This window comes from Hyaena hyaena, unplaced genomic scaffold, assembly GCF_003009895.1.
Source record: "Hyaena hyaena isolate Hyena2069 unplaced genomic scaffold, ASM300989v1 scaffold_212, whole genome shotgun sequence".
NCBI classification, from domain to species: domain Eukaryota; kingdom Metazoa; phylum Chordata; class Mammalia; order Carnivora; family Hyaenidae; genus Hyaena; species Hyaena hyaena.
In genome coordinates, this window is record NW_024080845.1 from 1360827 (window position 1) to 1388316 (window position 27490).

Below are 27490 nucleotides of genomic sequence, written 5' to 3' on the forward strand. Positions count from 1 at the left end.
TCCTAATTTTATAAGTTAGGTGTTTCCACCTGGAAGTATTTCTTTTTTTTTTTTAATTTTTTTTTTAAATGTTTTATTTATTTCTAGGAGAGAGAGTGAGAGACAGCGTGAGCAGGGGAGGGTCAGAGAGAGAGGGAGACACAGAATCTGAGCTGGCAGTCAGCACAGAGCCCAACACGGGGCTCGAACCCACAAACCTCGAGATCATGACCTAAGCGAAAGTCGGACACTTAACCGACTAAGCCACCCTGGCGCCCCACCTAGAAGTATTTCTAAAAGAAAAATTACCCAATGTCTACTACTTTTGGCTCAAAAAAAAAAATTGTACGGATAATTTGTGAAGACTATTGCCTTCTTCTCCAAGATGGCAGAGTAGAGCCCTCTTAGATTAATCTGTAAGCAGTGACTGAGAGGACACAGCTTTGCCCTCGTATAGCTTGCAGGTTGGAGGAGGGAGGCAGGCAAGGAACAACTAGCTACCCATGGGATGAGGGTGAGGAAGCGGGCACGGAGGGCGCTGTGGGAAGATATAACTGCGGGTCCTAGAATAGACTGGGTGAAGCTAGTCAGAAAAGGCCTCTCTGATCGAATGAGATTTAAGCTGACTTCAAGGAATGAGAAATCAGCTAAGTAAACAGGGGAGTAGAACGATGGGGAGTGGGAACAGCCCGTGTAAAAGCCCAGAAGCTTGAGAGAGCACGAAGAGTTGAGGAGCTAAATGTTGTGGCCAGAATGTACGGATGATTGAAACGAACTTGGAAAGGTAAGTGAAGGCCCAGCAATACAGGGCTTTGTAGGCCATGCTAAGGACTTGGGTCTTTTTCCAGAGAGAAATAGGGAGCCATTGAGAGCTTAGCAGGGGAGCAGTGGCATAAGATTTGCATTTTAGGAGGCACACCCTGGTAGTTGCGAGGAGAACAAATTGTAGGAAGCAAGGTGGGAGTGCCCGGGCGAGTGAAGGGACTGCTGACATCATCAAACCAGAGTTGAGGACTTGGACTAGAGCAGCCCCTTTGCCCATGGCCCCAGGAGAGCCTGGCAGCTCCATCTCACCTCCATGGAGGCTTTGGGGACCAAGTGACCATTCAGCTGGAAAATGTCCCATTGTGCCAATGTTCCATTCAGGGCACTCACTGGTTCCCCCCATTTCTCAGAAGGGTCGTGTGTGTGTGTGTGTGTGCGCGCACGAGCGCACGTGCGCATGTGCATGTGTATGTGTGTGTGGAGCTGCATGCACACATCCTTGTTTCCTTGAAATTCCCTTAGTTTTGTTGAATTCAGTAGTTTTCATGACTCCTAAAGCTTGAAACCACTGGTGCCAGAGACCTGTGGGACCACAGTTATCCTTTCCTCCTTCAGGACGTGACCCGTGGAATGCTGGCTCCTCACCGTGGCCTCTGCCTTCAGGACCCTTTGGGTGGACGCCTTGATGGGGAGACTCAGCATGATGCAGGTGGAAACATCTCTCACTCCCACCCCCCCCCCCCCCCCCCCCCCCCCCGTGGCCGGGACCCTCTGCTCATCTCCAGAGGGTCTCTAGTCTGTCACCTTTTCTTTTCCTGGTTTGACAACTGTCCTTTATGCTTGCCTTCTCCAGCCCAAGGGAAAGGTGTGCACCAGGGCTGCTGAGCTGTAGAAGCCCCCTCGCCCTCTAGACCCACCCACAGAGGCAGGATGAAGGGTTCCTGTGTTTGAGGCAGGAAGGGGGTGTTGGTAAGAAAGAGAAAACAACAGGGAATGGAAGCAGAGGCATCTCCTTCCTCAAGACTCACTTGCTGAAGTACTTTTTGTGGTCGAAGATAAAGAGATGGAACCTTGGTCTGTTTCCTCATATGGCAAAAATCCAAAGCAATTACATGAGAGACGTAGGTACCCAGAGACTTAAAGTGGGCCACCTTTGACGGGGTTGAGTCCTGCTAATCAAAATACAGCCTCCACTTGTCAAAGGCTTGCTAAGCATGAGGCACACATTCAGCGTTTTACATTCATTATCTTACTGAAACGTCACCCTTGAAGTTGATTGACTTGTTATCCTCATTCTGCACATCAGAGAACGGAGGGCAAGGTGCCTGTGCTGCATCCCAGAGCTCGTAGGTGGTACAGATCAGGCTCCAAAGCCAGCCTGTCCCGTCTTCTCACTAAGCAGGGTCCGGAGAGCGAGTTTAAGATCTGGTTTCTTAATAACTAATGAAAATAAAGTTTTGTCCTCAGGTCAATTGGGAGCCTCTCAAAAATGCAGGTTCCTGGGCCCTACCCCAGACCCTCTGAGACAGACTCTGGGGCCTGGGGCCTGGGCATCAGCGGGGTGACGGGGGCCCCTGGGGTTCTGGGACACAGGCATTTCAAACCCTCTGGACAAAGCCAATGCTGGAAAGTTGTGTACAACCAAGGTGTGACTTCCTTCCCCTAAAAGGCACAGGAGTCCCCTGCCCCAGTCAGGCCAGGTGACCCAAAGGGATGGGACCGTGTCTGTGGCCCTGTTAGGTTATGACGAGTGAGAAGCCCCCTGTCCCCTCTTGCTGGGCAGATCTGGCCCACAGCGAGAGCTGGCAGATGCCCGTGGCTCCAGCAAGTTGCTCCAGTGCAGAGACAGAGGGATGGCCTGTCACCAAGGAGCCCACAGGGTGGCAAAGACCAGCCAGAGCAGTGGACAGGCTCACTTAGTGCCTGTGTGGCCCACCTTCCCCTGCCTCCCCCACCGACCACAGGGCTCCTGTCCCAGCCATGCCGCTGGCCCCTGGGACGAAAGGATCAGCCTCTCCTCCAGAATAGCCTCATATGAGAACTGCTTGCTTGACCGTTTTGGACCTCGGAAACTGGAAGTTTTCCCAGGACAGTGAACCCTGCTCACAAGAGGTGACAGAAGCTTTACAACCTTACCACCTCCCCTCCCCCCCAGTTTCAATGGAAGCTCTGAGGTTAATTGGATATTTGGGGCAAAATGGTTTTCCCATATAAGCAGGACCCTTCTGATTTAATTCCTTCGGTCAGATGAAACCACATTTCAAAACTCAGCCTTATGGTCTCTTTTTCTAATATCAAAAGTCACATGGTCTCCGATATATTAAGGAAAATCAGCAAGAAGCAGAACCATGCACAATACACTCTATATTTCCAGGTTACATGTGGTGCTTATTTATGCACAGATTCTCTTGGGAGGGAGCATAAACTGGTAAGAGGGGGTTGCTTCTGAGGCAGGAAAAGAGTGGGTGGGCAGGGCAGCATTTCTTGCCTCCACTTATTCTTCAGTACTGCTGGCATATTTAGCCACGTTCAGGTACCACTTGAACAAAAGCAATGCACAGGAAAGCAAAGTAAAACAAGCAACAATGGTCGCCATGGATACAGGTAACATGGTGCGGGCAGGAGTCCTCCGTAACTCTTCGGTTGCAGGATGATAACAAAATCCTGAGCCTCTGCCAGCCAGCTGGCCTTCTGGAAGCCCAGGAGGAGGGAGGCTTGGGGCCGCGCAGCGGAGGGGCGGTCATGCTGCGCACACAGAGCAAGGTGGGATGGAGGTGAGGCTGACATGTTACGCCAGAAAATACAGACCCTCGTGGGCATCCGAAAACTCTGGAGCTCTCTCCAGATGGTGGGTTGAGCCCCCCCAGGATATGGAAGCGGGAGTGGGACATGCTAGTGGGCTGTGGTCAGAATCGAATTTCAAAGGATGGCACTGGCAGTTACTGGGCTGGCTCAGTCGGAGGATAATTTGGAGGCAGGGAGGCCAGGTGGGATGGCCTTCATTCTTCATCCCTGTGAGATGTGATCACCATCCTGACCTTGGACAGGAGGGGACAGGTTCCTCAAACAGATAATTGCCCAAATCATAGGGTGTGGTTGGGGCCGTGGCCTCTCTGGTCATTTCCCGTGGCGTAGGGTCCCTTTGTGAAGACTGAAAACTGACATGCTCCTCCCCCTGCAGCCTCTTTCAGGACAGGGCTGAGCAGAGGCACTGACGCTGATTGGGGTCCTGGCTCGGGATGTGAAGCCTATCCTTTTGAACTACAAAGGCCCCCAGTTTCCTTTTAGGGAAGTCGGGGAGGGATGAGCACAAGAAGGTAAGAGAAGACTGCCCTCCCAATTTGACTCAAGTCAGATTAAATTCAAGTTGAAAAATGAAAGCAGTTGGACCAGTCTTGTTTCCTGAGTGCAAGCAGCAGTTCATACCCATTAGAGCTGTTTTCTTTAGAGGCAAGAAATGGTTAATATAGTGGCACTGCTGTATCTAGGAGGGACGGGTCTTTTTCTTCCTTGGAGAGAGAGATTTTTTGCTGTTGGTGAAGGCCCTTGAAAACTGTAGTTTAAATTCAACTGGAAAGTGGTCGCTGACATCCAAGGCCTGTAAAGGGAAAAAGGAGATGCATTTGGGGATGAGTCGACTCTCACTTTAGTGCTGAACAAATTCAGGCTCAGCGTGGGAAGACAAAGGGGCTAAAGTCACCCCACAGAACACACAGTGGTGACATCATCCCTGCACCAGCTCAGTCAGAAACTGAGGCAGGTCCTCAAGTCACAGAATCATGGACTTTGAGACTCCAGCCTCAAAGGGTGACACCAACCCATCTTCCCAGGACAGTGGCACAGGAAGACATGACGGCAGCCGTACCTCCTCTTCCGTCAACCCATAAGCTTTCTGGAAGTCAAAGGTGCTGTTTGATTTGCGAACAACAGAGTTGACAATGTCTTGTCCTCGAAGCACGATCCTGGAGACGGGGAGGGAGGACAGGCACATTAATCCACCTTGTTGATTTCCGAGACAAACCATATTTCCTGCTTGACATCTGGAATGAACTGAGCACCCTGGCCCTTTCTTCTGATGTTCAAAATCCAGACCTTTAGGACAGTGCCTAAGACTGGGATACGGGATCAGCCTCTGCCAGGGCCCTGTGGGCACCAAAACAGAGTGTCCCTGTGTGCAGGTAGCCCTGAGGGTGGAGGAGAAGATCTTATGTGATACGCGGGCACCGCACCGTGTACCAATGACTTGCTTACTGGGAATATTTTTTCCTTCGTGGTTATTTTTCACTCTTCTTCATTCAGTTATAGAGAAAGGTACTGGCTTATCTTTAATAAGCCCCAAAGTTCCCATTTGGACCAAGACAGAAAAGGCTGGAATCAGCAAGCATTCTGCAAGCAAGAGAATTAAGGTAGAATTTAACATCGTTTGGTTTTCACGGGGCTTATTTTTAGCCATTTTCAACTTACGACAAAGGATGTTGTTTTTTACCTTAGCATGAAATTTCATGATGATTTATTTCATAAGAAAGGAATGCATTTAAAGACAAATACAGACAAAAGCCATAGTACAGTTGCTTTGCAGCGATAGCAAACACTAGGAATACGGTAGCTTAAGCGAGTTTGGGAAGCGTGGACTCCAACGTATCCCAGGTGGAGTGGTGTAGTTGAGGTCTGTGTGGCCCCAACCGACTGACTGAACAGGGACAAGGTGAGTCAAACTGCCAATTCATGCCTCTGCACCAAACTTTCCCTGATTCCGACCAGCATGCTGATTTGGTTTCCTGTGTTTGCTACCAATGCCACGAGGGTTACCTTTGAACTCAATCCACAAGTAAAGTCTTCAGCTTTGGTTGGAGATTTCTTAAAGCCATCCTTCAGACCCACAGGGTAGAGAGCAACCTTGTGAAGACCCCCCCCATTTCTGACTTCTGCATACATGTGTGGACAGGTCAGCTGGTCATTGAGGTCTCCCTCAATGTGTCCACGCACTGGCCAGCTCTTGACACCTTTTGTGTCCAGCAGAGCACAGATCATGGGAAGTGTTCGATAAATACTGGGACACAGAACAAAGACTGGAACAGGGACACCTGGGTGGCTCAGTCGGTTAAGCATCTGACTTCGGCTCAGGTCATGATCTCATGGTTCGTGGGTTCGAGCCCCGCATCAGGCTCTGTGCTGACAGCCAGCTCAGAGCCTGGAGCCTGTTTCAGATTCTGTGTCTCCCTTTCTCTCTGACCCTCCCCTGCTCACGCTCTCTCTCTCTCTCTCTCTCTCTTTCTCTCTCTCTCTCAGAAATAAATAAAACATTAAAAAAATTTTAAAAAAGAACAAAGACAGGAATTGAGACCATTTCACTTTACTCCTCTTGTTAGAAATTTACATGCCATTTAAAAAACCCTAAAATATATATTCTGGTACAGAAAACATAGAAAATTCAGAGCAGCAAAATGAGAAATTTTAAAAAATCACATGTGATCCTGCCATGCTTTGGCAGATACATGTGTAAAGCTGAGGTTCTTTCGGTAAACACCTTTTTTAAACCTTTTGCCCCACTCAATCTTTTGTGGTGATCTGTCCCTGTGATTCACTGTGCTTCTGCTTCATTATTTTCAATCACCTCCCTCTTGTTGGCTAGGGGACGCAGAAGGGACTTGACTTGCCCACGGTCAGCACACAACTGGCACATGTGAGTAGGCAGGTGGGGGAACGGGCTGGTGGGTGAGTGGCCGACTCGAGCCAGCCTTGCAGGCAAGCCGTCCAAGTGAGAGAGCGGAGGCAGGCACCCGCGAGCTCAGCCTCCTGTGACCCTCCTTGATTCCGCTTTCCCCAGCGCTAGAGCTGTTTCCACTCTTGAGCGCTGGGGCAGTGACTTCCGCAAAGGACACACCAGCCTAAAAGCTCCAAGAGGAACAATGGAGGTCATGGGATGGAAATGAAAGCCAGACCTCAAAACTAGAGAAGTGAGAACAGCTGTCTTCTGGCAGAAGCCGGGTGATGCTCCCTCGGAGGCCAGCTGAGCTCTGGGAACTGCGGCCACCGCAGGGTCCCTGCCTGCGGCCTCTGCTGTGGATGGGAAGACTGTGAACACGCACATGATTCAAGTGCTTCCCCCACCTCCCAGTTTAAGAAACAAAAGTGAGAGCTGATTGAATTCCCCGGGGAGACTTCACAAATACGAGAGAGAATGTTATCATTTACCTTTTTTTTTTTTTAATGCAATCTCTACACCCCATGTGGGGCTTGAACTTGCACCCTGGGATCAAGAGCTCTACTTGCTCTACTGACTGAGCCAACTGGGTGCCCCGAGAATGCTATTATTTAAAGGTATGTGTTTGCATTTAGGAATATGTAGCAAAAGTATTTTATTTCTTTTTTAACATTTTATTTATTTTTGAGAGACAGAGCACAAGCAGAGGAGGGGCAGAGAAAGACAGAGACAGAATTGGAAGCAGGCTCCAGACTCTGAGGTGTTAGCACAGAGCCCAATGTGTGGCTTGAACCCATCTACCGTGAGATCGTGACCTGACCCCATGAACCTGTGAGATCATGACCTGAGCCGAAGTCAGAGGCTTAACTGACTGAGCTGCCCAGGTGCCCTTGTAACAAAAGTTTTAAAAGAGTAAATACCCTGGACGCCTGGGTGGCTCAGTTGGTTAAGCCTCTGACTTCGACTCAGGTCATGATCTCACAGTTTATGAGTTTGAGCCCTGGTCCAGGGGAGCACGAGCTCTGCTCTAGGTGAGCCTGCTTCTCTCTCTCCCTCTCTCTCTCTCCTTGGTGCCCTCTCTCTCTCTCTCAAAAACAAGTAAATACCCTTTCACCTTTCACTAACTGGTCTCATTTTTAGTTTTATCCTGGGGAACTCATAAATAAATGCACAAAGTGCATGTGTACAATGTCCACTTCAGCAATGCTTCTACTAGGAAACTCTTGGTCAGTGATAGGGGATTTGAGTGACTACATTGTGGTATGTCTTTGTGATGAAATAATTAACAGCCAGTGAACGTTGGGAATGCTTCCCATATGCCAGGCATCGTGTGAGAAGACATATACTACTTCATCTAATCTTCGTGGCTCCATGAATGAGGCATGACTACAATCTCCATTTTACAGGTGAGGAAGCAAAGACACCGATATACACACAGACATATAAAGTGGTAGGGGCAGGATTTGAACCCAGACCTGTCTGACACCAAAGCCTGCACTAGCCACAGTTAAGCTACAATGCTCAGGGCTCCCAGACACGGCCATGCAGGTTGCACACTGCACAAGTACCCAGTGGCCAGGCCTGAAGTCTAATTGATAAGCCAGGTTCTTCCTCTGCCCAGAACAGGCGCCTTTCCTGAGGCCGCTGCACCCAGGCAGGTGCGTCCTACCTGTCATATGCACAGCTGGTGCTCTTCTTGACTGTGGTGTCCTCTTGGTCCCCTATTAGCCAAACAAACCCGAGGTCCGTCCTCAAGCGGATGTTCTTCCAGGCCTTCTTGGGGACATAGCTACAGCCAGCGTTGAAGTCACCCATGAAAATGAAATTCTGAAAGACATTGTTTGGAGCCATCACCATGTATGTTTTATTGTCGATGCTTTTGCTCAGACCTTCTAGCAATGGCCCCCCTCCCATGCTCAGTAAACAATGGGTTCTGTTATGAGCAAAATTGTGCTCTCCCCCCACTCCCACAAATTCATATACTGAAGTCCTAACTAACACAGTACCTTAAAATGTGGCTGTATGTGGAGAGAGGGCCTTGACAGAGGTGACTAAGGTAAAATAAGGTTACATGGGTGGCCCCAATCCAATGCGGCAGGTGTCCTCATAAGAGATTGAGACACAAAGAGACACAGAAGGAAGACCAAGGGCAAAAGCTTCAGGAGAAACCAGCCTCTTGGCACCTTGACCTTGGACATACAAGCTTCTAGAGCTGTGTATACACTTCTGTTGTTTAAGTCACCCAGTCTTTGGCAGCACTGGCAAAGTAATACAGGGTCTTTCTTTCTTTCTTTCTTTCTTTCTTTCTTTCTTTCTTTCTTTCTTTTTGGTTTTTAAAGTTTAAAACTGAGTCACAGTTTTGATGAGTATTTGACAGGTGAGAATGTACAAGGGAAGGTGTTCTCGCTATGAAGGAGGTTGTCTGCTCTGGCCGTTCCCTCCCGTTCTTAGTCACTGCGTCCCTGTAATCCGGCATGCGGACTTGGGTGGGGGTAAAAGAATCCAGCTCATTCATTCCCTCAGACCTTTCTGGCCCAAACTACCGTAGAGGATAAGCATATCTATGAATCAACGCTTTTTGTTTCCAAGCAGGAAAAATGAATTCGGGTGGTTTATCTGACAGCTTTGGCCCCATGCTTTCTCTTCTATTGTTTGGACACTGGGAGCTCGAACTCGTTCCTGTGGAAATTCTGTCTACTGAGGAAGTAGGAAGAGCCTGACAGGAAGGAGGTGACAGTGAGTTGTCCACCTTTGCCCTGCGGCCATCAGCAGAACCTCCTGTCTTAGAAGTGTTTTTCCCTTCAGGGCGCTTGGAACAGAATTTTAATATTCCTCAATCCGGAGGAAGTGTCAGATTTCCTTGTTGGTGCTGTTGTTTGGGGCAGTTGCTGACTTTAGAGTTTTCTTCAAAAACATTTTATTTTGACCCCAGAGATCATGGTTTTTTCCCTGAGATTGATGGGCGCGCTCGAGGACGGAATGTCATCCTTAATCTGAGTGACCACCAGCTCCTATTGTTATAGACACGATTTACTGAGCATGCAGTCAAGGCCAAGCGTGAAGTGTTTCATAGAGTTTAAATCAAATCTCACAATAAACACTAGAAGGTGGAAGGGAAACAGGATAGAGGGATAAAGCGACCAGCTCTAGGCCAATCAACGTATTGGCTCAAGTGGCAAAGTCAGGAATTAAATCCTGATCTGTCTCACTTGAAGGACCCTCCCCACAAGACTGCCCTCTTGTTCACTCCTGTGCCCTGAGGCCTCCCTAGTGCCTGACCTGTAACGGATGCCCCATAAATTCTTGTTGTGTGAGTGAATGGATTCAAAGTTTTAGGAAAGAACGAGTCTCTCTCTTGCCTGTTTACAAATAAGCAACGAATTACACGCCTGGTGCTCTCTGTGTCCTAGCTCTGTGTCACTTTCCTTGACTCATTTTGCACTTTGAAGAGTGGAACTGAGGAGTAGGAAGGGGCGATCACTGGAGTCACATCCCAAAGGGAGGAAAGAGGAATGAACACTTCCAGTTTGCCAAGAGCTTTCAGAGACCCTCACAGTCACAGCGGGGGACATCCCTGTTTTCCAGATGAGGAAACAATCGAGGTCGCGAAGGATGGTGGATGTATTCCCTTTCTGTGAGATTGGGGAACCACTCTCCTCCTTCACCTCAGTCTGTGAGGTTGGGCTGAAGCTCACACTGATTTAACGAATCAGAGCTTCTTAGCCACCTGAACACCGTGGTTGGTTCAGGGATGCATGAGTGACCCAATCAGGGCCAATGGGACCCAATCCTGGGACAGTTGTTGCATTGTGAGACAGAAAATTTGCCAGTGAAGCTGCTGGTGGTCATCTTGCCTTCCCAAGGGTAGAGCCCACCCAGAGGAAAGGAAGGCAAAGAGACAGAAAGACACAGGGAAGCCAAGCCCTGATTACCTTGTCTGAGCCCTGGATCCAGCTCTACCTGAACTACTCCTGGACACTTTAGTCACATAAACCAATAAATTGCTCTTCCTTTTCAAGAACCAATTTGAGAGTCTGTCACTTGCAGTGAAAGGCTCTAACATGGTGGGGGTCTGCACAGTTCCTTCCCTCTCCCTTCCCCAAAGCCCTCCTGGGTTGTCACTCATCTCTCTCTAGAATCACATTCTGCCTCTGCTAGATGGGAATTCAACAGACACAGAGGGTCATCACCTCCGCCTTCCAACGGCGTTTCACATCCACATAGACATCAGCCAGCTCATCAATTTCTTTAACGGATGTCTCAGGGGTGGTGTGCAGGGGGACAATCACGAAGTCCTTGACAGCTGAGGAATAGGAAAGAGGCAGAGGTCACATACTTCCCTGAACACTGCTGAAGGGAAACAGACTGTCCCCCTAGAAGGCTCAGCCTGCATGGTCTGGGTCCCCTCATTTCTAGAGCGTCCAGCCGGTGGCTGAGATGTGACTGTTCTTGGGACCATTAGGCCAGCATTTTCATGTTTTTTTTTTTTAATTTATTTCTGAGAGAGAGAGAGAGAGAGAGACAGTGTGAGCAGAGGAGGGTCAGAGAGAGAGGGAGACACAGAACATGAAGCAGGCTCCAGGCTCTGAGCTAGCTGTCAGCACAGAGCCCGACGCGAGGCTTGAACCCACAAACCGTGAGATCATGACCTGAGCCGAAGTTGGATGCTCAACCAGCTGAGCCACCCAGGCGCCCCTAGGCCAGCATTTTCAGTACACAAAAGCCTCTTTTCGCCCACTCACCTGCAGGGCTAAGAGAAAGCTGGTAGACGGTACTGCTTGCTGGCATTGTGGGTGTTTTTATTTTCTCATTTTTTGAAAAATTATAGTCTCTACTTTAAAAAAAATAATAAGCCAACCCTGTTTGGCTTTTGTCCTAAAGAAAAAAGCTTTTTCTAATTAAAAAAAATGGAGGCTCATCAGTTTATGCCTCTTTTGTAATCTGGAAAAAGAAGCCCTAAACATTATTTAAAAAATAAAGCCGCTTTTCGTGAAATATCTGAAAACCTCCCCCGACCAGGAGGGACAGAGAGAGCCTCGGAACGAGCCTCGCCCACGTGCCAATGGAGCTGGTGTGCTCTGAACACCTCTTCCCCGGGCTCTCCTCGTTCTGTGCCGGGGTCCCCATGCCTGCTCAGGAACTGGGGGCTGTTGGGGATCACTGCTCAGGGCACACAGTGGGGAGTCAGGACTCAGAGCCGGCAGCCTGTCTCCAGGACCCTGCCCTTACCCACCAGCCTTATTTCCCACTCTTCTCAGGCCTCCACTCTACCCCCATCCTCTCTTTGGCTCCCCGGAACACACCAACCCCTCCCTCCCATCCAAGTACTAACCAGGCCCGACCCTGCTTAGCTTCCAAGATCAGACGAGATCGGGCGCGTTCAGGGTGGTATGGCCGTAGAACACACCAACCCCTTCCTGCCTCTGAGCTTGGGTGTGCTTACTGGGACCTCTCCTCAGAAGGGCCCTTCCCCCAGTCTTCTGTAACTGGCTTCTTCAGGTCACAGCCCAATGTCACCTACAGTGGGTCCCTCACCCCACTATAGAATGCACACTGCTTTTATTTCCTTCATGTTCTGAAATTACTTGCTCTGCTCCTTGGTTTGGCCCACTGGAACCTGAGTTCTGTCTTGCTCACCCTGTTGGCTCCAGCATCTAGCATGGCACCTGGCACAGGGGAGGTGCTCAAAAATGTTTGTTGATTGAATACATGAATGAATGAATGAGTAAATGAATAAAGGGGGAAATAGATAGATGAATGGTTATCTCTATCTTTAATCTCAAATAGAGGGGACATAATGATGTTTCCTTGTACAAGATAGACAATTCCAAACGGGGTGGGGTAGGGTGCCTGGTTGGCTCAGTCAGTTAAGCAACCAACTCTTGGTCTCAGCTCAGGCCATAATCTTATGGTTTGTGAGCTCAAGCCCTGCATTGGGCTCTGCGCTGACAGCACAGAGCAGAGCCTGCTTAGGATTCTGTTTCTAGGTCTCTCTGCCTCCACCTTCCATGCCCTCCAGTTACTCTCTCTGTCTCAAAATAAATAAACTTAAAAAAAACTCTAAACAGGGCATGGCTGAAGTACTATCCTAGGGGAGGAGGGAGGGAGAAGGGTGAAAATGTGGAAGCCCAGGACAGACAGGTTTGTTTAGCAATGTTTAGCTGTGTGTAGCTGAAGACTCTCTTTGAGAAGAAATAATCACTTGGGGGCAGGGGGTGGGGTGCTCTCCAAACACTGCCCTGCCCAGCCAAGTGTGAATTGCATGCATGACAAAGGGGACTATTACACATGCTCTCTGACTTGCGTTTCTGCCCTAAATAGCCCCCACCTCTTTTTCTTCTTCTACTGGAAATTTCATCCACCTTTCTTCCATGTTTGTTTTCATGAAGTACTAATTAACCAGGGCAGGAATAGTTAACTTCATAGTTTGGGATGTTTATATTTGTGTAGCATAAGTATGGAGGTACATACTCGCAGCTCTGCATATATTTATTTGGTCATCATCTGTCTTGCCTACTATAACATAACTTCACTAGGGCAGGGGCTCTGTCCATCTCGGCCAGCACCTGGAACAGACCCTGGCATGTAGTAGGTACTTTAAAAAATGTTGGATTCTATAAGGCTCCAAACTGCAAATCAAATTAATTCTTGACTTTCCATTTAGAGATGTACTGTGGTTAAGAGTATGGACCCCCAAGATAGTGGTTTGAGTTACAGCCCTGCTCATTCATGTCAAGAGCTGCTGGGTGACCTTGGACAAGTGACTCCACCTGTTTGAACCTTAGCTTCTTCAAATGTAAAGTGGAGATAACCCTAGGTCTTACCCTGTGGGGTGTTGGCAAGGATTACGGGAACCTGGCACTAATCAGCGATCAATACTTGCTAGTGGCTTACACAGGTATAGTTGTTAGAGTTCAGGGTGCAATTGTTTGGATTTCTCTATGCCCATTAGACATTCTTAATGGCCATCTCAAGTCTAATGTCTCCCTAACAGCGCTACGTAAACCTTGGGACCCCAGCTCACATCTGGGGCTATTATCCATTCACGGGATCACAGGGAGATTATGTATAAGTGGGGTCTGTGAGTCTCACCGGTGTGGGGTGACTGGAACCAGACCACGAAAGGTTCCCTGGAAAATACATCTGTGTCTCCAGCCTGATAGTCATGGTAGAGGTAGCGTTTCTTCACAGACACTAGCTTTTCCCTAGGGGGAGAAAAAAAAAGGAAGCTCTTCCAGCTGAGTCGGTTGTCTTCTTCATTCAAGAAGCAGAGACGCGGGCACCTGTGGTTTCAATAGCCCCCCAGGCAGGCTCTTGCCCTACAAGGGATCTTTCACCCGAGAACAAGGCTCCATCCACTCTTGTCCATAGCCAGGGCCCTTTGAAAGCTGGAGATCTGAGCAGCACCACATATCTGGAGCACCCAAAGTTAATGTTCAGACTTAGAACAAATTACTGTAGGAAGAAGACGAGACTATGAAGTTTCAGAGTCAGCCATGCTGGGCAACTCAGGTTTCCATCCCTGGGCCAGGACTTGATGAGGGAGGATAAAGAACTCCTGACCCTTGTGACCAGGCAGCCACTGAGTCAGCCGACAAATTAAGGGTTTGGAAGCTGCTTGTGCTCTTTAGTTTGAAGACGCAATACTTTGCTTCAGATTCAATTTGACAGAAATTATTTTGATCAATATTGAGAACTGGTTAGAGATCAAGATTTGGTTTTGAAGAAAAGATAAGCCTTTTGATTCAATTCCCAGTCATCATTTATAAGTGAACCACATTCCAGGAAGCATAGACTATACTTACCTGTACAGAAAGGCATACTGCTCTTTATACGTGTTTCTTCCAAGGCGAGAGCTAATCACATAGTTGTACATTATGCCTCTTCTTAAATTTCTAGAAAACATAGCGATTTTATATTATGCATCTTAAAAAATAAATATTCCCCCACTGAACATTCCCCTCTCTTCACTCTGTATCCATATCACCACTGGTGTCATGGAGGAGGGCTACTCTTCCTCATTACCTTGGGGTCTAATAAAAAAGGGCCATCAGTGACTGGGAATGTGACATCTCCCAGGATCTTGACAGCCATTATCTCTTACCCCTAGATGGTGGGTACTATTGTTACTCACTTTTTATAGTTTGCAGGTGCAGAGCTGGGATTTGAACTCAGATCCTAGATACGCCAAATCCACATGCTTTGCCCTGCACCTGTGGGACATTATTGAGACCATAGAAGCTTCAGGCCAGAACCTGCTCCGTATCCCACTCTGACTCGTGGCTGGGGATGACCTCATACTTCCTGGTGGCGTAAACCTTATCAGGTCACCCTGTCCACACATGACTGTGGAACATTTATCATATGCAGAATTCCTAGTAACATTTTCATTGGACATTCACTCCTGCTCTGAAACCTCCCAAGCACTTTCTCATAAGTCCTAGAACTATGATTTCAAATCAGCTATTGTTTATGTTCTGGGGGCTGGAGATACAGTTGTGAAGTCCCATTAACTCTACCCTTCATTTACTCCGGGGAAACTTGACACTCCTTGTAATTGCCAAACCTGCTGATAACTCCACCCTGGCAGAGCCTGACCCGGTTTAACCCATTTGCCCACAAAAAGATCTAGGGCATGTCTGAGCTACAGCATATTCTCAGGTTCAGTAGCAGAAGGGGTATTTAGGGCCCAACTTAGGCCCTACAGAAATTCCTAGGACATTAAATACATGTTCTTTTTTATTTTTTTAATTTTATCTATTTTGAGACAGACAGACACACACACACACACACACAGAGAGAGAGAGAGAGAGAGAGAGAGAGAGAGAGAGAGGATCCTAAGCAGACCCCTCCGTGTCAGTGCAGAGCCCACTTGGGGCTTGATCCCATGAAACATGAGATCATGACCTAAGCCGAAACCAAGAGTCAGATATTTCACCAACTGAACATCCAGGTGCCCCTATATACATATTCTAAGGCAGATCTGTCCTGAGGAGTATGGGCATTGGATTCCACTGGACTTCCAGTTTGGCAAAGCCGGCCTTGTTCTGAATCTAGTCTGCCAGATTTGGGGCTGGCGAACTGCTTGCCATGACTCAGCTGTGACGTGACGAAGGCCCCTCCTGGCTTCCGAGGGATAAGGGGACGAACTAGCTTGCCTTTGCTTGGAATCAGTGACACAGTCTAGGGGGCTGGGACAACTGAGACCAGTTGGGGTGGAAAGACTCAATCTGGGCTGGCTGTGGGGAGGGCCCTAGGGCCCCTGCCCCCCTAAACTTCTGAAAACTGACCAGAGTCCCTCTAAGGAAGGCTCAGGAGGTTCAGAATGGGGCACCGGCTTTGGAGTCAGAAATGGCCCACGTTCAAAGGTCAGCTCCACGATTTCCTGGTTGGGTGAACTTAGGCAGGTCCCTTCTCTCTGTGCCTCAGTTTCCTCAGGTGTAAGGGAAACAGTAATAGTACCTACCCCACAAAGTTGTTGTGGGAGTGAGTAAAATAGCACACATAAATCAACTAACTGGATGCCTGGCATGTAGTTAGGGTATCGATGGCAGCTTTTACATGTGACCCTCGGGACCATCATTTGCTATCAAGACTTGCTTCCTTTTACTAGTAATAGACACCACCAGCACTTACTGGTCACTGCTACAGACCAGGCACAGCCCAACCACTCATATGCAGGAATTAATCACCACCACATTCCAGGAAGATGGGTCCCATTTTATAGACAGGGAAAATGAGGTACAAAGAGGGGGAGTAACTTGCCCAAAGTCATAGCAGTCAAAACACAAACAAAGTGGTCTGATTTGAGTGTTAGGTGCCCAACCCTTGAGCTAAACTCTCTTTTCCATCATCAAAGATCAGATCTGGAAAGAAAAGAGCTGCTGAGCCCAACTCCATATTTCCAGATGAGAATCTGAGGCCCAGAGAAAGGTGGAATCAGCCCAAGAGGCCCTCTCTGTGAAGGAGAGTCCAAGACTGTTCCTCCCGGGCCTGATGAGGCAGGGTTGACCATTCATTTATTTAAAAAAACGATGTGAGTTTTGTTAATTATAAAGTATAGGGGCGCCTGGGTGGCTCAGTCGGTTAAGCATCTGACTTCGGCTCAGGTCATGATCTCACGGTTCGTGGGTTTGAGCCCCGAGTCAGGCTCTGTGCTGACAGCTCAGAGCCTGATGCCTGCTTTCGATTCTGTATCTCCTTCTCTCTCTGCCCCTCCCCCATTCGCACTCTGTCTCTCTAAAATAAATAAATGTAAAAAAAAATTTTTTTTAAAGAAATATATAAAATAAAACGTAAATGTTCTGCATTTCTTCGCTGACCGCCTCCACAATGGCCCTCCAATCACAACACACTCCCCTGGCCCAGAAGTAACCACTATTAATGATTTGGGGAAGATCCTTCCAGTCTTTCCTCTAGGCTCAGGCAAACTCAAACACACGTTTATTCATGTATAGTCTAATGTGATAACCAAAATGAGCTGCTCTACCTACAGTTCTCAACCTGCTTCTTTCAGTGTACTACAGCCATCTTCCCATGCTGGAATATTCAGCTCTATCGTATTCTGTAGTGACCATGATTTTTAATGGCAACATAGTATTCCAGCCTGCGGGCATACATACTTCATATTTACATTCAATCTTTTTTTTATAACAGTAGTTCTCAGCTCAGCCTCTGTCTCTTTCGTTTCTCTCTCTGTCCCTGCTCCTCATCTGTTTCCTCTATTTTGCTTTATCATATTAAAACTAGCTGGTTGACAGTTTTCAAGACTTCAGCTAAAGGACTCAGAAGTGTAGGCAGTGTTGGCCATGTGACTTGGTAGTCAGGGTGAGTGCCAGCTTTCACCCTTGGCTCGGTTCCTGCGGCTTTTCAGGTGTCCTTGCACTTGACCTTGAGCCTGCAGAGGGTCCAGGGGCCCCGTCTTTACCCATTTAGTTTCTCCATCAGCATGGGACAGATAATGTTGTTGCTGTCCTTGATCTCCATCAGGAGTATGATATCACAGCGTTTGATGACCTGCAGAGACAGAATCCCCAGATGTCCACAAATAATAAAATCTTTTATTGGGCACTTACTATGTTTTAAGCATATGACTGGTGCTTTGTTAAAGTAATGAATGTCATCACTGAAATAAGTGAAGAACTTCCTCAGGTAGGTAGTATTGTTATGTCTATCGTATTTTATTAAAAATTTTATTTGTAAGTAATCTCTACACCCAACATGAGGATCAAACTCACTATTGACTGAGCCACCCAGGCTCCCCTCCCCTTTATTGTAGATGTTTATTTCTTTTTGGTTAATGTCCATTTTAAAGATGAGGAGCCTGGGCTCCAGGAAAGCCAAGTAAACTATCCAAAGTCACTCAGCTAGAAAATGGCCAAGGTAGAATGCAAATCCAGGTAATCTGAATCCAGAGCCTACGATCACATGTCCTGTATCCTGGCTTTGCTTGAATAATCAGCATAATAATAACAACAAATATTCTTAAGCTCTTAGTGAATAAGAGGTGCCAGGATGAATATGGGTATCCCAGTTCACCTGGCAACAAAATTATCATAACGAAAATTACCAGGGCTAACATTTGTTGTGAGCCTACTGTGAACCTCACCAACGCTGTGAGAGAACTATGATTATTAGCTCACTAAACATAGGAGGAAACCCGGCTCAGAGTGTTTGAGTGAAAAGTTTGAAGTCACACAGCCAGTATATATGGGAGGGTCAGGATTTGAATTTGGGTTCACATGACTACAAAGCCCACCATGCTGTTAAGGAGTATGTACTTACCCTTTGGCCTAGTTTTCCCACTTTGAGGAAGGTCTTCTATTATAAAGAAATATCTACTACTTCTCTTCCCCTAGTTTCCTCATCTATAGACTGGAATGACAGTTATTCCCTCATAGCGTTGCTAGAGGATTAAATGGGTACTTAGAACAGTGCTAGCCATTGGGAGGCACACACGAAATTATTATTGCTATTATTATTACTTGTTCAGATCAAAGAGGAAGATGCATTGCAATAGCACAACCAAAAACTGGAAACAACCTAACTATCCCCAAATAGAAAAGCATTAAATGACAGATGTCACAAACATGGCCTACGACATTATGTAGCATTAAAAGTCATGTTTTAAAAGATTAACAATATGTGAAATACTTCTAATATAAAAGCAGAATACAAAACTAATGATATATAGGGCAGTCTCCATGCTGCAAAACAGATACAGCTTTAAAATTTTTTTTAACATTTATTAATTTTTGAGAGACAGAGAATGAATGGGGGAGGGGCAGAGAGAGAGAGGGAGACACAGAGTCTGAAGCAGCTCCAGGCTCTGAGCTGTCAGCACAGAGCCTGACATGGGGCTCGAACCCATAAACCGTGAGATCATGACCTGAGCCAAAGCTGGATGCTTAACTGACTGAGCCACCCAGGCACCCTGAGATGCAGTTTTATGTATTTATTTTCATGTAGAAAAATCCCCATAAAAGGCCCTAAATGCCAATAGCTCTTATCTTCAAGGGACAGGGGAACAGCTGATATTTTGTCTTCTTTATATGCTTCTATATGTTCAAAATAGTCCATAATAGCTATTTTAACTTAATAAAATTAAGTTAGAAATTAAAATGTTTTAGTTTAAAAAATTATACCTTTCTAATTTTATTTTTTATTTTTTTAACTTTTTTTAATTTAAAAAAAGTTTAATTTTTTTTTTAAATTTATTTCTGAGAGAGAGAGACAGCATGAGCAGGGGAGAGTCAGAGAGAGAGGGAGACACAGAATCCAAAACAGGCTCCAGGCTCTGAGCTAGCTGTTAGCACAGAGCCCAACACAAGGCTCAAACCCATGAACTGTAAGATCATAACCTGAGCCCAAGTCAGCTGCCCAACCGACTGAGCCACCCAGGCACCCTATACCTTTCTAATTTTAAAAAATTAAAGTATTTTTTTTAAATAGAAATTGCTTGATGATGAAGTAATTACGCAAGAGGAGATGATGGCCAATATTTATTAAGATATGATAAATGAGGACGCCTGGGTGACCCAGTCAGTTAAGCTGAAATCCGACTCTTGATTTCAGCTCAGGTCATGATCTCACAGTTCGTGGGATTGAGCCCTGCTTCAGGCTACACATTGAGCTGCTGCACACTTAGCATGGAACCAGCTTGGGATTCTCTCTCTCTGCCCACCCCCACCCTCCATCTCTCTGCCCCACACTTGTATCTCTCTCTCTCTCTCTCTCAACCTCTCTCTCCCTCTCTCTCAAAAAAAAAAAAAAAAGATGTGACAGATGAAATTCTAATATTTAACACAAGTTAAATAAATTGTGGCTTGCATAAAGTGCCTCACATGGCATCTGGCTTTATAAGTGTTAACTCTTGTCATCGACTCATTAAATTTTTATCATAACCCTTTGATGCAAGTCCCCTTGTCACCGTTGTATAGTTGAGGACTCTGCCTCAGTGCAGTTAAGTCATCTGAACACTGTGTGAATATGAATATTGGGATCATCTACTGCAGAGCCCCGCCTGACCACTGTGCTCAGCAGCTGAGGAAGTCACCATGTCCCCCTGAGGGCTTCTCCTCAGAGACCAAGGAGCACAAGTGAATGTAACCCATGCACACAGGGTAAAAGTGCACCAGAGTTCAGACTCCCTTTCCTGAACAAAGGGTTGAGCTTTTATTTTTTCATTTTGTTTTCTTTCGGAGACAGAGACAGAGGGAGGGCACAAGTGTGTGCTCCATTGGGGGTGAGGGACAGAGAAACAGAGACAGAGAGAATGTCCCAAGCAGGCTCCATGTCCAGCCTGGAGCCCGATCCCTCAACCCTGGGATCATGACCTGAGCTGAAACCAAGAGTTGGAGGCTCAAACAACTGAGCCACCCAGGTGCCCAGAAGGGTTGAGCTTTTAGATTCCCTGTTTACAACCCTTTTGCCTCAATAACAAACATTCTGGAGCCCCACATCTCCAGCACTTACCCTAGCAGATTTCCCCTTCTCTTGGGCAGTTTCCTCTGCAGCCCTGGGAACATGGCCTATAGACGGGACTCGACCCTGCCGTGAACAGTGGCTCAAGATCTTATGACCAGAATTTTCCCGGGGATGCAACTCATAACTCTAACCAGCTGGCCCTCATCTATACACCCACCCTGAACCCATCTATTCATTCGTTTGTTTATCCATCCACTAAAATTTTATTAGGGCCCAGCTGTGTGCCAGGCAATATGCTAGGCCTTGCTCTGCTCACAACATTATGCCCAGCTCCTGGTACAGTATCTGGCATGAGTGAAACACAGAGGGGAGGGAGGGGCAGAGGGAAGGAGGGGAGGGGGGGTCATGTTGGGACCAGTTGGCCAAGTTTATAAAGCACAAATACCTTCCTGTATTTAAATCTTCTTCATGGCATTGTAAGAAAAATGAGAAGGAATTTCCTAGCCAGTCCTTTAAAAAATAATTTTGGGGGCACCTGGGAGACTCAGTCAGTTAAGTGTCCAGCTCTTGATCTCGGCTCAGGTCATGATCCTGAGGTTCGTGAGATCAAGCCCGCATCGGGCTTTACTGACAGCACAGAGCCTGCTTGGGATTCTCTCCCTCTCTTTGCTCCTCTCTCTCAAAATAAATTAACTTAAAAAAATAATTTTGTTATAATTTTCTAATTATAAAAATAATGTTGCTTATTGTAGAAAATTTGGAAAATGTAGAAAAGACTATAAAAAAAAATCACCTGATGACCAGTAAACCCACCACTCAGACACTTCTCACATGATTTCTATGCTTATACATATTTACAAAATGACATCAGAATAACTAGCCCATTAGTTGAAAATATAGGCATCAAATCAAATGGGCTTGGATTCATATCTTTGCTCTAACGCTCACCAGCTGTGTGAGCTTGAGCAAGTCACTTAAATTCCCTGAGCCTCCAGATTCCTTATCTGTAAACTGGGACAATACTCTCCTTATGGGGTTGCCATAGAGATTAAAGAACATGATGGAAATAATACATTCAGTCCAGTCTCCGGCACAGAAAAGATGCTCAGCAAACAGGGGCAATATTTATTACACGGTTTGAGTTTTTTTTTTTAACCTCATGTGACGTTGTGAGCATTTTCCTCACAGTTTTCAAATCTACCACTGATACGTGTTTTCTCTGCCCCAGTTTCAGGCCAGAAAAATAGATCCCCCCTGACTCCATCTCCTCAGAATGAGGTTCCAAAGATGAGGGCTCCCAGAAGGCCCTTCCACGCCTGAAACTCAAGATTTTCCTGATGCTGTTCACAGAAGGGAGGGAGTAGGGACCGAGCATGGCCAATAGTGAGGGGCCCCCAGTGAACGGTGTGGTGAGTGGGCTTGGGGAGAAGGGAAGGGACACTTTGGAGAACTCGTATGAACACTCTGGGGCCAGAGAGGGTCAGTTAGGCCTGGGTCTTAGCCCTGTTCTTTCGCTCACTTGCTCCATGTCCTCTGGGGCAATGTACTTCTCTCTGAATTCCAGTTGTCTGATCTGCAAAATGCAACCAGCGGGGTTGTGAGGCCGAACTTGATACTGCATGTTAAGGACCCCGCATAAGTAAGCAATCCCGGAATCAATTATCGTGTGCTGTGGGAGACCATGCCTCGCACGTCCACCATCTTATCCCCAGTGCGTGCCTCATAGCATCTGGAACGTGGCCTACCTTCAGTCAGTGTTTGTTGGCTGAACAGACTTTGCTCTTGAAGGACACAAACTGAAGAAGCAGACAGCAGCAGCCTTGCCCAGGCAGGGCTTGGCATCTGGAAAACTGCCCCTGGTGCCAGCCAGCAAACCCAAGGTGGAGAAGGCAGGCCTCCCTCACTCTCTAACCTCCCTGATGAAGGTCATAATGACAACAGCGTGATGAAGCTGGGCTCATCCCTGAAGTGATATATCCAGTATGGAAGAGTGGAAAAGGCACCTCCACTAATATGGTTGGGTCACATGGACTCGATCCTCACTTTTCCCCTTAACAGCTATGGAATGTGGGTAAGTCACTTCTCCTTTCTGAGTCTCTGTCTTCTCAATTACAAAGTCCGGGCAATGCCACCTATGTCATAATAAGAATATAAAATTCCTGGGGCCGCCTGGGTGGCTCAGTCAGTTAAGCATCTGACTTCAGCTCAAGTCATGATCTCATGGTTCATGGGTTCAAGCCCCATGTTGGGCTCTGTGCTGACAGCTCAGAGCCTGGAGCCTGCTTCCGATTCTGTGTCTCCCTCTGTCTCTGCCCCTCCCCTGCTTGTGCTCTCTCTCTCTCCCTCTCAAAATTAAATGAATAAACATTAAAAAAAAAAGATTATAAAATTCCTGGCCTATAGTAGGTGCTTAGACATTAGCCCCTGTAAATATTACTGTCCCGAATGCCTGGGTTTGGGTTTTATTGTATGCGCTCTCAATGGCTCTGGAAGTATTTGGGGATGGCCTCTGATTACAGGATGGTCTTGTAACAATGGGGAAGGCAAGGGGTCCTTCACAAAGACTTCTCACATGCTTGGGTTGATGTGATGGGCTGTCCATCAGTCAGCACTCTAGGACACAGCCGCTCAGGGGAGGTGCTGAGTATAAGCCCCCAATAACGGAATCACCACGGAATAAAAGATAGCCTCTTAAAACCCTGATGGCATTGCCAGGAAAGAATAGGTTAGGAAGGAAACAGGAACACAGTCGGAACCCAGGTTCCCTGGGCCCTTGTGTGAAGAAGCAGGGAAAATAGTTCCCTTGTATGTCAGAGCTCCCTGCTGAGCCAGGGAGTCTCAGCTCCCACGGCCTGGCATGGCCATTCTGGCTAAACAACAATTTCTGTAAGATCTTGGGTGCTGTCCAAAGGGCAGGGCCAACCAGGGAGAGGACCATCTAAGTGAGAACAGAGCGTGCCAGTCCTTGCTCTAATCCACTTTGTGTATTAATACCGACCGTGGCAGCTCCGCGTGCCATCACCTGCCCACTCACAAGCTCTAGCTTGAGTTTTCTCCACCAACTGCTGCTTCAGGTTGTGTAAGGCCCACTTTTAGAAAGGCCCAGGGGCTCAGGGAGGCGAAGGGAATTCCCTAGCTTGCTCACACAGCTGCCAAGTGGGATCTGAACCCTGAGCTCCTGGTGTTCCCACCATACCATGGTGCCCCCAGGGGTTTCTGAGGTGATAAGACCCAGAGTCCTGGGAAAGGTTTCAGCTCCCAGCATCATCAAAAATAAATTAACCTGTAGGTTAAAGAGAGTCAACTGGAGAACTCTAGAGAAATGTGAGCAGCATCTCCAGACATTGGTCATATTATCCACGGGACGTCTTTAAAAAATTATATATATATAATACATATATTATATAATATATACATATGTTTTAATATTTCTTTATTTAGTTTTGAAAGAGAGAGAGAGAGAGCACAAGCAGGGGAGGAGCAGAGAGAGAGAGGGAGGCACAGAATCCAAAGCAGGCTCCAGGCTCAGTGCAGAGCCTGACAGAGGGCTCGAACTCACAAACCATGAGATCATGACCTGAGCCAAAGTCAGATAGATGCTTAGCTAGCTGAGCCACCCAGGTGCCTCTGTGCAAGGGAAGTCTTACCTAAGTGGAGAGAAAGATAAGACTTGGTAGTGGGGAAAAGTTGATGGCGTGGGCAGTGGAGAAGAGAGGTGTGAAGGAAGGAAGGAAGGAAGGAAGGAAAGAAAGAAAGAAAGAAAGAAAGAAAGAAAGAAAGAAAGAAAGAAAGAAAGAAAGAAAGAAAGAAAGGAGGAAAGAAAGAAAGAAAGAAGGAAAGAAAAAGAAGAGAAAAACAAAATGGAATGGAAGAAAAAGAAAAAAGAAAAGAAAAGAGAAAAGAGCTAGCAAATAATCTGTGCTGCATTGATGGATTAAAAGACCAGGCTGGGCTGGCCTCCCGGCTCCCCTCCACCCACCCACCCACCACCTATATGAGGTAACTTCACCTTTTGTTGTTCATCTCTTCATGGGGATAAAAATCCCCGTTTTTAAGGGTGATGAAACAAAATCATGTATCTGCAATGCCTGACGAGGGCATTCAGTAACTGTGAGCCAGACGCTGTTTTAGGAGCCTCACAATTACCAACTCAAGTATTCCCCAAAATCACCCTACAGGAGGGACTGTCATTACCCTCACGCTCAGATGATGACATGAAGCCCAGAGAGGTGATATGGTTACTGGGATTACTGCTGTCATTATTGTGACAAAATGCCAAGGCAGCTGCCACCTTCACCCCAGCAACTAACTTGAGTGGAGTAGCTCTTGAGTCTCTTAAAGTCTGAAAGCATCAGATCAGAGAGGGCACAGGGGCGTGCAGCGTTCTGTCCAACAGGAGAGGGTCTTACCTTCACGATGACATCCATGGCATTCTTGTTTGCCTTCTTGGCCTCCCCGAAGGACCTCACGTTAAAGGAGCAGATCTTCAGGGCCAGGGCACTGCTGATGGAAAGGAGGAGAAGCAGGAGGAAGGTCCGTGGCTGAGGCATCCTGGTGCTCTTCTGGCCGCAGCGAGAGGACAGCGGTGTCTGGCGTGCAGGCACTAGGCCACCTCTTGAGGCTCAGCTGACTTATAAAGCCTGCAGATAACAGGAATTACTGGATTCCTTGTTGCTACTTTCACTTCCCTGAGGAACTGAAGACCATGGGTTGCATTCCCCAAGGAAATGAAGAAAAGGGACTAATCTTTGAGGAACCCCTGTCTCTGTCACTCTGGCAAGGAAATCAGCCTGCATAATTTAGGCACCATCCTCTGCAAAGTCACTCATATCCCAACCGGGAGCCAGCTGTGACATCTGGTCATCAGTCCTGTGGTGGCATGCCGTGTGCCTTTTCCTGAGAACTGGTAAGCAGTCTTATCAATTATTGACAAGCCGTCTTATCAAGTCTCAGTAATTGGATTGGAAGCCATCTGCCCCAGAGGGCAGCTGGGGTGCAGGAGCCTTCTGTGAGGGGACAGTGAGGCAGGGGTCAGAGGAAAATGCTGCCAGGCTTTCTGTCCACACTGGGATTTGGCAGCCAGCTGTCCCTGGACACACCCAGGCTCCAACTCTCTAATCACCCTGATGGGCGTTGTTAAGGTCAAGTCTAGTTTGAGTTACATAATGTTTTAAGACAGTTTTACTGTATACAGTTTAATACACCAAATACCAGCTGTGCGTTCCCAAGAAGAGCAATGTCTAGTCTGCTAGAACGGGTCAGAAAAATGTGCTTGGACTTTAAGGATGAAGAGCCAGTTGAAGCCTCTAGAAAGATCCATGATTCAGCCCGATATTACTTTAATGTTTGCAAGAGCTGTATGATCCAAGGAAGGAAGGCTTTGTAAGAACTGTAGGATTTCAACCCGAGTAAAATGAGTTTTAGAGATGTGGGCACAGAGACAGGAAGATCTGAAATGCAAAGTGCAATGAAGTTGTAAGCCCCGGTGAGATTTGCAGACTTTGGCAAGGAAAGTTGTTCTGTGAAGAAGGTGGGTAATGGGAAAAATTGGAAGCCAGCATTGGAATCCCCGGACAAACCCCCTTTCGAAGTGATGGGCGGGCGGCTGTAGCCACAGGGAAAGGCGCATGTATATCACTAACATACATCCAGCCAGCATCCTGGCCAAAATCTCTGACCAAGCACGCCCAGGCATGCTGAGGAGATAACCCCAAATAGCACACGCAAGGAAATAATGGTTTCCTGAGCCCCTGGTGAGATGAAGCTCCCTGGCATCTATGACAAGCCTCTTTGAATCTCTGGCGGAAAGGGTGGTGATTGCCTTCCCTGGCAAATAAGGCATGTTCCAACCGGAAGAAGATTTAGAATTAAGTGTGGGACATGCTTTTTGTGCCTTTTAAGAAGGAATATATACATGCATACATTTTACGAGCTTGTAACATGTGAGAGATTTTGGCCTGTTCAACTAATAATCTTTAAACTCCATCATAAAATGTGCAATTAGGGGGATGGATTTGGATTTAAGTTGAAACCTTACTAAGGGTTTCATACTAACTGTATGCACGGTTCTGAAACCTTTATGAGAATTGTGGGTTAACAGTATTTCCAGAAGTTTAATTAATTAAAATTACTTAGTATTTAAGGCCACCTGGCTGGCTTAGTTGGTGGAGCGTGGAGCCCTTGATCTCAGGATTGTGGGTTCGAGCCCCACCTTGGGTGTAAAGACTAATTAAAAATAAAAAAATCTTTAAAAAAAAAGTATTGGTATTTTAAAAGATGGCTTTTTCATTAGTTCAGACAACTGAAGAAGTTTTCAAGAAAAGGAAGTATATTAAATTTATAAAGGAAGTTTAAAATGTTTGTAAATGGGTCTATAACCCCTCAAAAGCAATTATTTAAGTTTGCGGACATAAGGTTGATTAGATTTAGCAAATAAAAACACTAGGTAAGTTTGACTTTTAGATAATTTAAATTTAATTGGGCATCCTATGCTCTGTTTTATCTGGCAGTCCTACCTGGGCTTATGAAAAGAATAAGAACTTTTATAAGCTGAGCTTAAAAGCATGACATTTTAAAAAATGTTTAATTATTTTTTGAGAGACAGAGAGTGAGCAGGGGAGGGACAGAGAGAGAGACACAGACACCGAATCCAAAACAGGCTCTAGGCTCTGAGCTGTCAGCACAGAGTCTGACATGGGGCTAGAACCCACAAACCGTGAGTTCATGACCTGAGCTGAAGTTGGACGCTTAACTGACTGAGCCACCCAGGTGCCCCAAGCATGGCATTTCCTAAAGCAATAGCAATCCTGTCAGGGTCCTGGAATAGTGTTTAGTTCCTGGTACCAAAAATAAGCTACCTGGGGGTGCCCGGCTAGCTCAGTCCATAGTGCATGTGACTCTTGATCTTGGGGTTTGTGGGTTCAAGCTCCACGGTGGGTGCAGAGATTACTTAAACATGAAATCTTTTAGGGGAGTCTGGGTGGCGCAGTCAGTTGAGCATCTGACTTTGGCTCAGGTCATGATCTCACAGTTTGTGAATTCAAGCCCCGGGTCAGGCTCTGTGCTGACAGCTTGGAGCCTAGAGCCTGCTTCTGATTCTGTGTCTCCCTCTCTCTG

At 46.9% G+C, this 27490-nt stretch overlaps 1 protein-coding gene across 1 annotated transcript; it reads right to left on the minus strand.

The window, feature by feature from the left end:
• Positions 1-3091: 3091 nt before the first annotated feature.
• DNASE1L3 (deoxyribonuclease 1 like 3) lies at positions 3092-25042 on the minus strand. The gene is made up of 8 exons (XM_039242445.1): positions 24784-25042; positions 17376-17464; positions 14254-14343; positions 13541-13653; positions 10639-10751; positions 8118-8275; positions 4610-4706; positions 3092-4342 (listed from the first exon to the last, which is right to left on the minus strand). Exons 1-8 carry the CDS (start codon positions 24922-24924, stop codon positions 4229-4231), a joined length of 915 nt encoding a protein of 304 aa, XP_039098376.1. The 5' UTR covers positions 24925-25042; the 3' UTR covers positions 3092-4228.
• Positions 25043-27490: the final 2448 nt, after the last annotated feature.